The 13742-nt window shown below is 39.5% G+C and overlaps 1 protein-coding gene across 2 annotated transcripts; it reads right to left on the bottom strand.

Moving 5' to 3' along the window:
• Positions 1–404: 404 nt before the first annotated feature.
• Positions 405–10871, bottom strand: tmtc4 (transmembrane O-mannosyltransferase targeting cadherins 4). 2 transcript variants are annotated; one of them, XM_060876103.1, is made up of 19 exons: positions 10794–10868; positions 10393–10478; positions 9090–9302; positions 8793–8908; positions 7426–7642; positions 6648–6732; positions 6441–6541; positions 6264–6356; positions 6003–6164; positions 5509–5711; positions 4825–4999; positions 4520–4651; positions 4247–4326; positions 3962–4069; positions 3714–3855; positions 3407–3521; positions 1247–1359; positions 991–1060; positions 405–770 (listed from the first exon to the last, which is right to left on the bottom strand). In XM_060876103.1, the coding sequence occupies exons 3-19, from the start codon at positions 9249–9251 to the stop codon at positions 622–624; spliced, it is 2223 nt and encodes a 740-aa protein (XP_060732086.1). In that variant the 5' UTR covers positions 9252–9302; positions 10393–10478; positions 10794–10868; the 3' UTR covers positions 405–621. The 2 variants fall into 2 exon arrangements, with proteins under 2 accessions (XP_060732086.1, XP_060732088.1); XM_060876105.1 differs by lacking the exon at positions 10393–10478 and having other exon boundaries at positions 10794–10871.
• Between the last annotated feature and the right edge of the window lie 2871 nt (positions 10872–13742).

Here is a 13742-nt window from a genome sequence, read left to right as displayed (position 1 = left end):
TCTGCCATTGCCGCTGACTTCCTGCTTGGGGTGACCCTTGGGCTGTTGCACAACAGTGATGCACACTTGCAAAACACCTTTCTTAGATTAACCACAGGATTGGAGAGGATCAAGGAATTATGATCCATACTCACCAACACATTTGACACTGTGGAATGTGGAGGCTAACAAAAACCAATGTAATCTCATAGCTATGTGGCTCACTCATGGGTGCTGAGGTTTTAAAGTACAATTTGTCAATATGACTAGCACATTCTTGATCAGTGGCCAATGGTAACATGCGTAACAATTACAAAGTCAAATAGACTAATAAATAGAAGGACAGCTGACATAACATTGTGTCCAAGATGAAAGACAAGAATAAAAGATGGTGGATATGTTCCACATTCCTTAACACCAAGGGCCACATGTAAGGGAAGAACTTTATTCTGCTACAAAGCCACAGCTTTGACCTCCAAACACATCACTGAATTGACACCAGCCGTCTTCATTTACATTTGGAACACACACTGTTATCATACAAAAGTACACACTATAAATGAGGACAGTCTCTTTAATCTGTTTCTTGGCATGGACTTCATACAAAAGTGGCAGTCACTGCATTTCATATCAAAGCCCAATTTAACCAACTGTCCTTTGCTGCTGCTCTAACTTGCGTTTCAGCATGTTGTAGTTCTCCTTGGTCCCGGGAGCACTGGGATCCAGTTTTAAAGCAAGCTCATAATGCCTCTTAGCCAAGTCCAGCTTCCCCCAGCGGTGGTACAGAACAGCTGCAACAGCACAAAATACACAGTCCCTTAATACCAGAAACATTACAATAATCCATCATTAGCCTCCTTTAAGTCTGGACAACTGATCAGTGGTATCCAGCTTTGCTCATTGATTTATGCCAGTAGCAAACAGAACAAACAAAAGGAAGAAGAAGACTTCTAAAGACAATATCTCGCAGAGATGAACCCTGATACATTTCAACAGAAATGAAAAACCTACCAAGATTGCCATGGCAACTGGCAGCATTGGGACTGATCTTCAGTGCATTTAGAAAGAAACCTTCCGACTCCTAAAGAGAAAATGAACTTGCGGTAATGGTATGTTTGCCACAACTAGTTTTAATTGAAAGTCTTTGAACTAGTAAGATGACATTTATTTTTCTTTATTGTGAAATGGTTTGAAGACTGTCCTTGCTCTAACTGCACATTTGATGTATGAGAAAAAAAAAAAAAATGAAGCAGTTAGAAAAACATACCTTGTATTTCTGCTGCTTCCCCAGCACATTGGCTAATGAAAACATGATTGTGTGGTCTTTAGGTAGTATCTTCAAAGCCTCTTTTCCTATCATCTCTGCTTGAGCCAAATTGCCTACAATCAAATGGAGAAAATTAATTAGGAGACATCAAACACACTTATCGGGCCGTACCATAACTCTTTTAAATATTAAAATACAGCCTTGTTTCGGTGACTCTGTGTTTAAAAACAAGTTCAAAAACATTAAGGATTTGAAATTTTGAGGTAGCATTTTAAAAGAAGCTTACAGTGACATTTACCGTACAATTGCTGCCTAAACAGGAGCCCTACATTTGTCAGTAATGTCCAGACGAGTTTTTCCCCCTCCTACTGGTTTAGGTTTCTAATTAGGGTTCAACACAAGGGCTACTGACTTATTGATCTGGGTTGTCAAAACTGGCTTTGAACAGAGAGTCAACAGAGTCACAGTTCCCATCATACTGGCTGCCCCTTAACTAATTCATGAGCAGCAGAGATTCTCCTCCACCACAGGAGCTTGAACGTGACTCATGCTTTGCACTCGGGTGTGTCGTCTCATCCTTCTTGCCCAGTTCAGGCATTTTGCAGAAGTGACCAAGGACCAGAATCAATTCATTTCCAGTGTTTTTTTGTAGCTTATGTTGTGGGACCTTGAGATAAGATGAAGCTAAAAATGCAGAGGAAGAGGTTCTCAGTGCCAGGAAATGTATTATTTTTTTGGCAGGGAAATGTGAACGAGAGAGCCAAAGCACTGGGGTGTGTATCAACCTGGCTGGGAAAGGTGTGTGCTTAAATGGGTTCTGTATAAAAAAGCAGGCCATTATCCACACAACCGAGCTAGATTGGCTTTAAAACAGTGCACAAAGATTTCATCCATAAATTTCAAGCACTGATGATTTCTTCTATTCCAGTATAACTGTGTAGGGTGCTTATTACATCTGGGGTCCATTTACTTGATCATGATTCCGATACCAAAACTCTCCATGTGATTATCTTTGTGCAAACACACACGCAAAACTAACAAAAACTACAAGAACGCAACTGGAGTATGTTAATGATATTATTAGGCTGCATAAGAGCACAAGAGAATAGCTACTTGAGTTAATGACCTGGCCTGTAATCAGACAAGGAGCAAAAAATAAAGAAGAAAAACTAATTGGTTTAAAGGGTGGACTAATTATGTGAGAGGACCCCATGTGTCTGAGTGCACCTGATGCTCAGCATCTGTAGAATGGAGCTTCACACCTCGTACACTAAGGAGCAGGTTGGGGGGAAAAAAAAAAGTGAATGATTTGATTTGGGATCATTTTCTTTCCCACTGTGGGGTCAAAGGTAATTCTAATAAGAACCCATGCTCAGGTAACACGTGACACCCGCCATTCACGATGCCATGACATCGCTCAACTGCTTTACGTCAAACACTGAAATAACAATGTCTGTGTAACAATAATCATGTTTACATGCATACAATTATCTACAAATAATCGCTGTTCCAAATGTAGTGTTCTCGTAATGTAGATCACGTTTCATGGCAAAAGCATAATTAATCTGATATTCCATTTCACATGAATCCACACATCACATGTAAGATACAGGTCTGGATGGTCTGATTGTTACGCACATATAAAAACAAGGCATGATGATATATTCTTGGTATTTCTCTGATCCTAAGTGCTGGCAGAGAACAGTGCAATTATATAGAGCATGGGGGTTAGAATGAATACATTAAGGAGGAGTATAATTAGGTGACATCCTTTCAGATTTTACCCTGCTCATTACCGTTAAAAACCAACTGTGCTGGTGAGTCAGCAGAGTGACATTTTTGTAATGATATATGATTAGCGTTCACCTATAGATTTTTACCATATACATTTCCAGGTCTCCATGATGTATCACTTGGTATCTCACTGATATCTGTGCTACTATTAGGCAATAGACTAAAGCGGCACTTTGTTCCCTCACTTGATTTTCTTTTACTTTAGGGGATGATTGTAAAATTTTCTGTAACTTCTTTAATTTTAATAATCCCATAAAGCTGCTTTGCGATAGTGTCCATTGTTGAAAGAGCTATGCAAATAAAACTGAAATGACAAACAAGCCTCTCAGAGTGACACCTTAGCGGTCTTTGCTACTCGAACCTTACCGGTGTTATCCAGTAATATAACAATGTTATTCCATGCCAGGCTGTGATCAGGCTTCAACATTGTGGCGTTCCTCCAAGCATTCAGAGCATCCACGTGGCGATTCTGATCGGCATACTGTTAAAAATCAATCAAACAATTCATCAACAGGCAGTTCAGATTGAACAAATACAGTTTATCACGATACTAAATCTGACCTAGTGGTTGTTTATAGAAGATGAATACGCTTCTGAATGTTATTTTAACAAGTTTAAAGTGACTATTATTAAAAATGATATTTAAAAAACACTGCAAAATCACAACCCTCACCAATCGGCCCAAATTGTAGTAGCAATCTGGATACTTCTTCCTGAATTTAATAGCATTCCAATAGCTTTTCTCTGCCTCTTCAAACCTCTTTAAGCTGTTCTGCACAATTCCCAGATTCATCCAAGCAGCAGCAAAATCAGGCCTCCAGAAAGTCAAGAAGACGTAAAGAATGAAAGGCATCAAAAAATGATCACCATTTTTAGACAAATCGCTGCATGTTGGATTGCATTACTCTTTTGTTCACATACTGGATGAGAACAGCTGTAGAGAGCATGTCTTCTGCCTCCTGCAGCTCGTTCCGTTCTTTCAGTATGTTTCCCAGATTGTTCATGGCATGGACGTATTTTGGGTGCAACCTATAGAAATGTAATAAATATCGGTTTACATACAGAGTACATAGATTGGCTGTTAGCTGAATATTTGTGTTTCTCACTTTCGATTAGCTACATCAGCGTTTTTTTCAGAATAAAGTGCTGAATGTTACAAAGGCCTTGTTTGCTGGCTGCTCATAAAATATATTTCTCAGCACGTACCTCACAGCTTCCCTGTAGTACTTGATTGCAGCACTCTGGTTGCCTCGGTCAGCGAGGTTTTTGCCAACATTGTAATGAACCTGCAGAAGGAAGCAGGAGAGCCAGAAAAGGTCATCAGTTTTATTGCTCAGACCCTGTTGTGTTTCAGAGAATTTGATTTATTTATATATTTATTGATGGCTAGCCACAGCACTCTTCCTTTGTATGTTAGAGAATGGTGTATGAAAGAAAGTAAATATAGAAAAAAAAATATAGACTTGAGCATGGCCTTACCTTAGCGTTGAGCGGGCAGACAGACAAGGCACTGGTGAAGAGGCTCTGCTCAGACCTCCACTGCTGACTGCGCAAGGCGCAGCGTGCCACATTGACACCCAGCAGGGCCAACATGGCTGCCTGCAGCAGCTTCTGCAGGTGGGTGTTAGGGATGTATCAGACAAGCGCATTAAAAAAAGCACATTAAACAGGACTGTATGGTGTTGAGAGCTTGAACTGAAAGCAAAATTAGTTACAATGAAGTATGGCCTGAGGGTGGAGATTAAGAAGAAGGAGAGAGATATGTCATAGGGCAGGATGCGCACCTTGGGTCTCTTCCAGCGCCAACAGCAGTAAGCCACTGCGTAGGCCAGGATGAGGCAATAGCCAGCGGTGGAGAGGTACAGAACCCGCTCTGCTATCACAAAGCCAACACGAAAGAACAGATTACTGGCTGGCAGGAAAGGGATGACCAGCAGCACCAAACCAAACGTCAGAGTCCTGACAACAGACACAGATGTCATCTTATGATCAGGCTGTATAGAGATCACTTTTAAGCTGTGTGAATGAGCTATTTTATGGTTCATCAATTTTAAAGAAGCACAATTTCATTACGTTTAGCAGGGCTAAGCCAAGGCGGCGAGTTATAACTTAGTGTTTTACAGCTCACCTGAGGGGGAAACATTTTGATCAATAATTCAGGAAAGCAATTTTATCTATTCTTTATGTTATCTCTCTAGCTACTTTGAATACAAATAATTCATACAAATAATACTGTAAAGGATGCTCTTTGCACTAGAGCCTACTTTACGTTTATTTAACACGGACTAAGCACTTTAATAAATATTTTGACCAAGTGTTTACTGAAATGAGCACAATATGTTCCATCTAAACTCAAATGCCACCCCCCAACAATCCATTTAACCAAAGCGTGTGTAGTAGAAGCTCAAGCTGCATTTCCACCCACTGAGTGAGTGGAAAATGCTGTTAAGAGATTGTGCGATTCTCACCTTCTCTCGCTGCTGTCTGGGGAGCACAGAGCTTGCCTTATCAAGCCAATCAAGCAGGCCCACAGCAGCAGCAGCCAGACGATTCTCCAGTCACCGGCTGATTTAATAAGAGGTACACAGCCCATTGACCAATCAAAACACAGCCACCAGGGACACAGCAGCAGCCATGCATTCAAGGAGTAGTAGTAATTATAGTTCACAATCTGCCAATCAAAGAGAACAGGAGGTGTTCAACATCAAAGGTGCAGCAAACGAGAGGAACATGAAAAAAGAAAAAAAGATCTGTCAAGACACTGTGCTAGAGAGATAAAACAACTGACGATTTGGTACAAGGTTCAGGCAGAGAAGAGGGCAATAACTGCTATAATAATGACAAATTATCTACTGGAATGAAATCCAGTACATGCACAGTACAGAACAACTACACTGAGAAATTAATTGTCACCTGGTATGAAAAACTTTTAATAGGATAAAACCAAAAAAAACAACATTACCCTAAAAAAAACATTTTCGGCAAAAGAAGCTGGGTTGTCTACTTCGGTGAAGGCTGGAGGCCCTGTACCCATAATCCTCCACCTTGCAAACAAAAGCAAGGAGCCTCCCAAAAGCAGCAGTGCCAGTCTGAGCAGCAATCCATTTCTGACCTTCTCAATAACCTGAACAGAAATTGGGTAAAGAAACACAAAATCATCAATCCAAACAGCCTTTATGATATCACCTACTACGTCTGTATGTTGTGAGTGACAAAGACTGACATCTTTGGCTCTCTTTGCCACTAGAAGTCTGCGAGTCAGGTCATAGATATTCACGTTGGAGATCACGAGGATATCAAACGAAGCGTTAACTCCCTAAAAAAATAGATATATGGCATTACAAATCCTTTATATAAAAGAAACATGCATGGATAAATGTATAGATGTCTATATACATACCAAAACTGTAATTCCTTGCTCTTTACAGAGCATAGCCACAGCACAGAGCAGAAGGCTGACTATTATCCATGACACTGAGAATTTTTCAGGCTTGTCACCAGCTAAACACAGACAGGAGAAAAAAAAAAAGAGTCACCATAATAACTTATGTTGTATAGTAAAATGGAAAAGCGAACAAATCAGCAGTGTCTCCACTTTTTCACTCACCCTGAAATGCTCTGCAGTATGAAAGAAAAGAAAGTTGGAAAAACAGGGCACACAGGAGGTCTGCCCGACCCACAATGCCAGCCACCTTTAGCAAACACACAGAACAGCATCACACATTAAAGAGACTTTAAAAAGATAATACTAGCTGTTTAAGAAACTTCATTGCTTAAGAACATTCTGTGGTTCATTATATAAAACAAACAGCCATTTAACTAAATGCTTTGCAAAAGGGCAGTCATTTCTGAAGCAGCCAAAGATTTTACAACCACCTAAATTGCCTTTTGTTTGTACAGCGGTTAAAACTTCCGCTGCCCTCTGGCCTGTGAAATTGCTTGCATTTCTGGAGGTGCCAAGTTAATGACGAAGGCAGGAGGCCCCCTCATTAGAGAGTTGCGGTTGGCCCTGGTTGGAGCCCTGGGGCAATGGTTGTATATCCTTTGATAAATCCAGTAGGCCAAAGTCAGTGGTCTTTCTGAAGCTCCCCCACCGGTTCCTTCACTAGCCTTTCTGTACCTGATTAAAGAAGCCAGTCGGTGGAATAGCCCATGCCTCAACATCCAGTTCAATCACAATCTGATACATCTTTCGCAGGTTAAAGCAGCTATTGTGTAGCCATTAGCAGAGATGATCGATCCCAATGCACACCTCAGAAATGCACACCCACCGAGTGAGGCTTTATTAAGTATGTTTTATACAGTTTCCAGGCAGCGGTGCAATTGTAGTATGTTCGTTTACTGTAAGAGTCAGAATGCTGAGTCATGTCTTCTTCTCTACTTACACTTTCTGTATGAACCGGGTGTGCAGCAAAGAACAACGCAGCCAAGACAGATGCCTTCGGAAGATGTGCAGGTCTCTTATCTTTCCCATTGCAGGCCAAACCAGCAATTAATATTGCAAAGACATCGATCATTAGCGCCGAGATAACACAGTGGAGGCCGATATTAAGCACATGGAAACCCACCGGATGCAGACCACCAGCCAAGAGGTAGTTAAGCCTGCAGACAACACAGTCATGTCAATACAGGAGACTGTAAAACACATCACAGTAACTAACCCAGCACGGCAATCTGATCAAAATGTAGCCTTTTCATCATCCACATCATCATGTGAGACATATCCAGATGCCACCCTTTCACCAAGTCTGCATTATGGGTCTTTTACGAGCAACATGTAAAATTAAATTAGTCCTCGACAGTAACTAAGTAATAAACAAATAAGATTAAAAAAATGTATGCTCAGTATGTTTCCATCTTTTTTTTCTGTTCAGTGATAAGCTTAGTGCTACAGTAGAACAATTCTGTATAAATAAACAATAAATCTCACTTAAAATAAAGATGTAAAACTCTGTATAGCCTTTTATATATATCTGTATATCTATATACAGTATATCTGCATTTTTTATATAGCACCGTAGTATCATATGTATAATTTTAACCCCAAACAATTCAGAACAATCACAGGTGGATCTCCACGGATTGCCAGATGATGTTATGATAAACAAAACACACATACTCCTTTGTAATGTTCTACAGAATTATTGTTTAACTAGTAAGATGAGCAAATGCTTTGAAACATCACCACATTATAAATGCTTGCAGCTTCATTATGTTTATATTAGCATAAGTAGTTCATATACACCACATCCAGATTTGTGCAATTTTTCTGTTGACTTTGTTCATATGAACCTTACAAAAGCTGCATGATGGAACAGTCAAATGAGCCATTATCTGGAACATATGCAAAACAGCGTCAGCCTCATTACCAGCATGAGACAAGACCTAGACTAAATAACCCTTGTACAGAAATTCCTTGTAGCCGAGTTCAAATGGCAAAACCAATACAGAAATTAGCAGAAATTTACATAAGAAAAGACAATATATGCAGCATCCCAATTTAATACCAATTATTGCTTCTTCCACGTAGGAAGTACTTGAGGCCACCTCTTCTGATTTCCTACTGAGAATAAAATTGCACTTCCAACCATTCGTCTTTAAATTATGCAAGGTCACTTAAAACTATTTCATATAAGCAGGCTAGCCTGTAATGTTATGTTAATGATCAGGTCACTCAGTGTCAATGCCATGGTGAGGAAGGAGTTACAACCCTTCAGATTCCCGTGCAGAGAAGAAGGGCAGGTAAGTTTACCTAAAGGTGAGAACAGTCAGAGGCCGGTAGGATTTGTGGCTGGAGTTGCTGCTCAGGTTGCTTCCCCAGAAGTCATTTTTCCAGATATTACTCAGAGGAGTGTCTGGGTTTAGGTCCTGGAAATCAGTTCAAATGACACAGTGGTTTGTCATAAAACACCAAGCGCAATACATGCAGAAAGTACAAACAGAGATCAACAAGCCTTCTCTGTTTCCCAGTTCAACAAATAATAAACAGAGTACTGTTCACTGGATATGGCGCATTTTAATTGTGCATGAAGTTAAACTCAGACAATACCTTGTTATTGATTATAGCTTCTGAATCATCAAAGACAAAGTCTCCATCGTAGCTGTTTATAAAGCAAACCAGGGCCACTGAGGCCACAAGCAGGCGCGACTGCAGAGCTCGGCTCTTCGGCCAGGGGATGTGTTGATCCCAGTGTGGTTCACACAGCGCCATTGTACCTTCCACTGCTGCTCCGGCTGTCTCGCCATCTACTTACCGCACACACTGAACACACAGGAACCGGCAGTCACAAACTATACATGGCGGTATAATATAAACACTGCAACGTGTGCTGTACTTTCTTAACTCCTGTGACAGGTTAACTGATATCACAGAGGGACACTGTTAGCAAAGTAACACTGGCCTTGAATAGGACAAAAATATGCAGCCATCTCTAATGTAAATAAAATGGTGAGATTTTGGTATTAGCTTCTAACACATGAGGAATAGAATGTAGCACTAATGCAGATAAATACTGGATTCAAAGCTCCAGAACGTAACACATCTATACAGCGCAGTTACATGTACATAGAGACCTACAGGACGTGGTGTATTGTATGGTGTTAGTATGGACAGTGACAGAAGAGATAACAGGTAATAACCCACTCAGCCAGCAGGCAATCGAAGGGCACTGTGGATAATGTAGAAAACTAAGAAAATACAACTTGTTGATAAAAAGAAGTTAAGACGTTAAAGCAGAGATGGAATTTCATCTCAATGGCACATGACATGCAGCCGTTATTGTTAACTACCAAGCTTAGAAATGGTTAAACTCTTTCACACAGCTTACAGTGTATAATAAATCCAACAATATCTATAAATAAATAAATAAATAAATAAATAAATAAATATCTATTCTAATAAAAGAAAAACACACTTTTATACGTAAACAGTTCCAACCTAGAAGAAAAAAAATTAATCTTGCTCAGATCTAATGTCTATCTTTGCTCTGTATTACAGGATCCTGTATCCAGGATATTTTCCTCTGTAATCCAACCCACTATTATTATTATTTTATTTTTTTATTTATTTATTTGACAGGTATCTGCCTAAGAACTACAAATGGGCCGTATCTAATTTCATCATAAAATAAATAGGGCTTTTTTTTTTTGGCACAAATGAAGAACATAACAATTAGAAATAAGATACAAGTCATTCAGGGTAAAACAAAACACGTGAAACAAGCATGTAATAATTGTAGGACATAGCAGTAATAGTGTACATGTCTAATATGTAAGCTGTTAGGTGGGTAAGTGTTTTCTAGCCTTATTCTAGATGATAGTGTGAAAGTTTGTGCTTTGTGAGACACGCCTACCTCTACATGTCAGACCACAGACGTGTGAAGAGCTCGCGCTACACAACCAGGTGACGTGTTAGCACCAACGGCTAACAGTGTGCTAGCTGTAAACATATACCACAGCACAACTAGCTCTCATAACGCTTCACAGAAAACATATTACAGCTTAATCCTACTGTCAACGTGTCTGCAAACACACTAACTAAGCGTCTCCAGACGAGTGTAACACATTTTTATCAGACGACGGTTTAAAAACACACACAAACTGAACACAGCACCAGTGTCTACAGCACACTGCTGAACCCGTACAGACCGCCTTTACGTGTAATAATCACGTACACAACCGCTTTTATAAAGAGCAGACGCGTGGATAAACGCTAGCAGAATTCGTCCATGTCTGAGGTTGCGTTCAATCCTACCTCACGAAACACTGCACTCGATAGGGTGTATATATCACGCATCTGTCGCCTGTCTGTTTAAGTGCACTAACATAGGAATCGAGGAACCGTTTGAGATTCAACCGAGTCTTTATTATTGCGCATGCGCACAAACTACTAGCAATGACAATAGATCCTCACGTGACCTTGAAGAACAATGTAGTGGTGGTGGTTCACCTAAAGAAAGTGTTTTAGTGAAACCAAGACAAAAAAAATCTTAAAACACATGTATACACGCAAAGTAAATACTAATTGTATTTGTCTGTTTTGCAAGTCTGCAAAATTATCTTTGTCTTTTGTATCTATTTAGTATTGTAAACAGTTTATTCCTAGTAGATGATTGAACTGAACTGTGTGTAAGCAATCACATCACTGTCCTCACTCCTGAACACTCCACACAGGCTATAAAACATATATACGTTATACATTTAACATATACATTTTTACAGTGGTGTACATTTTGACTTATGTGTCTGTCATAAGTATACTGATCACTATCCAAACCCCACCCCCACCCCCACCCCCATCATCTAAACTGCTGACACATCAGAACTGCTGCATCAGCACAGCTTCCCGATCTGCAACATAAATACCAGGCGAACCCATCAATAGCCAGTCGCCGGGAATGTATTCAGCTCTTGAGCATGGAGTCTAATCTGCCTGACATCACTGAGATTAGCAGTAGCTATCTGATTCCTGGTACAAACATTTCTAAACAACACTTTACTCCATCAATAGGGGCTTTCAGCAGCCTGTGAAATAGTACCCTTGTTTTACTCCTAGCTTCAATGAAACATTGTAGGAGCTGTAAATAGGATCAAGTCCTTTATATTTCTGGTTGAATTCAGGGGTGTTACTTGCCTAGAACTGATATAGGAATAGTGTAGAGCCTGAAAGTCTTTATGAAGGCTAGAGAGAAGGAAAGTCTGTCTATCATCCAGCACTGAATTCGCATGATTCTGGAGAGGTAGGAGCTCTCTGTCTTTCTCTTCATCCTGACTTCCTGCTGTTTCTGGCTCATGTCTTTGCTCTTGATGTGATTTAGCAGTAATAAATAAATGTGCTATGACATAGTGGCTGCTGAATTACACTGAGCAAATGCTGTGCAGAATAATATATAATCTCTTCATGTTTAATGAACCGTTCTCGTTCGGTCGTATCACAGAGAGCCTTGCACTGAGTAATTATTATCTTGTAATATCTTGATCGGAATTCTGTATCACACACATGATTATAGTGATGTACATAATATTTAGAGCTAAATCAATATATTCATTTTGCATTACCCTAGGTTAAAATGAGGGAAACAGTTGTGCAGCGTAATATAATTAATATAAACCCTGTTCTACTGCATTTCCTGAACAATTTATTTCAGTACAGAATAATTTAGCGTCTACTCAAAATGTTTCTGTTTGTGTAAGTGTGTGTGGGTGTGTGTGGGTGGGGGTGGGGGGGTAATATTAGTATAGAAACATAATTATTACAAGAATTCAAGAATATTCAATATTTTATTTGTATGTATATTGTTATATTCCGATGTCATCAAGAAGAGTGGCTCCTCATATCCATGCCATAAGAATGACTAAATAATTAATTAAAGCTCCTCAGATGGTTAGACAGTATTATGGCTTTTATACTACAGAGCATAGGAATTATTATAAGAAATGCACCATCCACCACCAACACCAACACCACCATCAAGCATATTCTGTCCCTATTACAGAGGTGTTACTACACATATTATTGGTGACCTTCTCAGAAAGTTCAGTTCTTGTTAAGGAGTTCACATTCTGCAAAGAGTAGAAGCTGGCATTGCTATTATATAACACTGCTGAGGGAAAATAAAAATATCAAAAGGTTAACTAACCCAAACCCACACTCAAGTAAATTAATGACTGTATATCAGTGTCTATTCTGTGATATTCATAGTGCAAAATATAATTCCAAAGACACATAGATACCTAGAATACAATTCTATCAAGATTATAATATTCTATTTTTGCTGGTCTCTATATATGGCTGAGCTTTGAAAAAATTACATTTAGTAGGTGTAATTGAGTTTTGACAATGGTATCTAAATGTATATTAAGTAATAATGAATAAACCATGCAAAAGAAGAAATATTTATCCAAATGAGCCAGACATTATGTTCTAAATAGAGAAGTTTTCTACCTGAACACGTTTACAGTACAACGATTTCAAAGAACAGATTTGAATATGTCAGTTAACAACACGATAATTATTTTTGTGCCAAAGTGTCACACACTGTAAATACCTGAACTGTGTTCGCAAAATGAAATAATATGTTGGGGAAACATCTGCCTCATCTGTACCTAATGAACTCATTTTCATGTTGCTTGGGGATCTTCAACTCAGCACATCTTAATTGTTTGTGCAATTTTTATCTACTTAATGTGCTCTACAGGGGCGCCTAATTTTATGCCAAAGAAGGCTCTTTGTTCAGCAAACATTATGTGTTCCGTGCAATTTAGTTGCACCTCGTGAACGTGTTAATAAGTGTATGTGATTCCGCTAATTTGGCCAACCAATTAAAGCGTGGAGAAGCACTTTAATCTGAACGTCCGCTGTGCTGTTGCCATTGTTAAAGGATGCCGATTATTATTGGTTTCATTGGTTTGGTTTGGGTTTTGCTGAGCCATCTTGGACACACACTTTCCCATAGTGCCTGAGTGTCTCTAGCTGATGAAGTTGGAAATCTATTTTAGTGAAGAGAGCAAAGTGGGTTTAGGTCTCCTTCACTCCCTGCGGCACTGTGTGCCTTAACACAGCCATTAGGGAGATTCTCTATTTTAGTGGAGCAATGACAGGTGAAATAAAGCACAAAATCCTTCTCTCACTGACACACACAGACACCAGATACACACACACACACACACACACACACACACACACACACACACACACACACAC

The sequence above is a fragment of the Tachysurus vachellii genome, chromosome 8 (genome assembly GCF_030014155.1).
Source record: "Tachysurus vachellii isolate PV-2020 chromosome 8, HZAU_Pvac_v1, whole genome shotgun sequence".
NCBI lineage: Eukaryota > Metazoa > Chordata > Actinopteri > Siluriformes > Bagridae > Tachysurus > Tachysurus vachellii.
The sequence above is the reverse complement of the archived record's forward strand: the minus strand, read 5'-3'. Positions and strand labels throughout refer to the sequence as shown.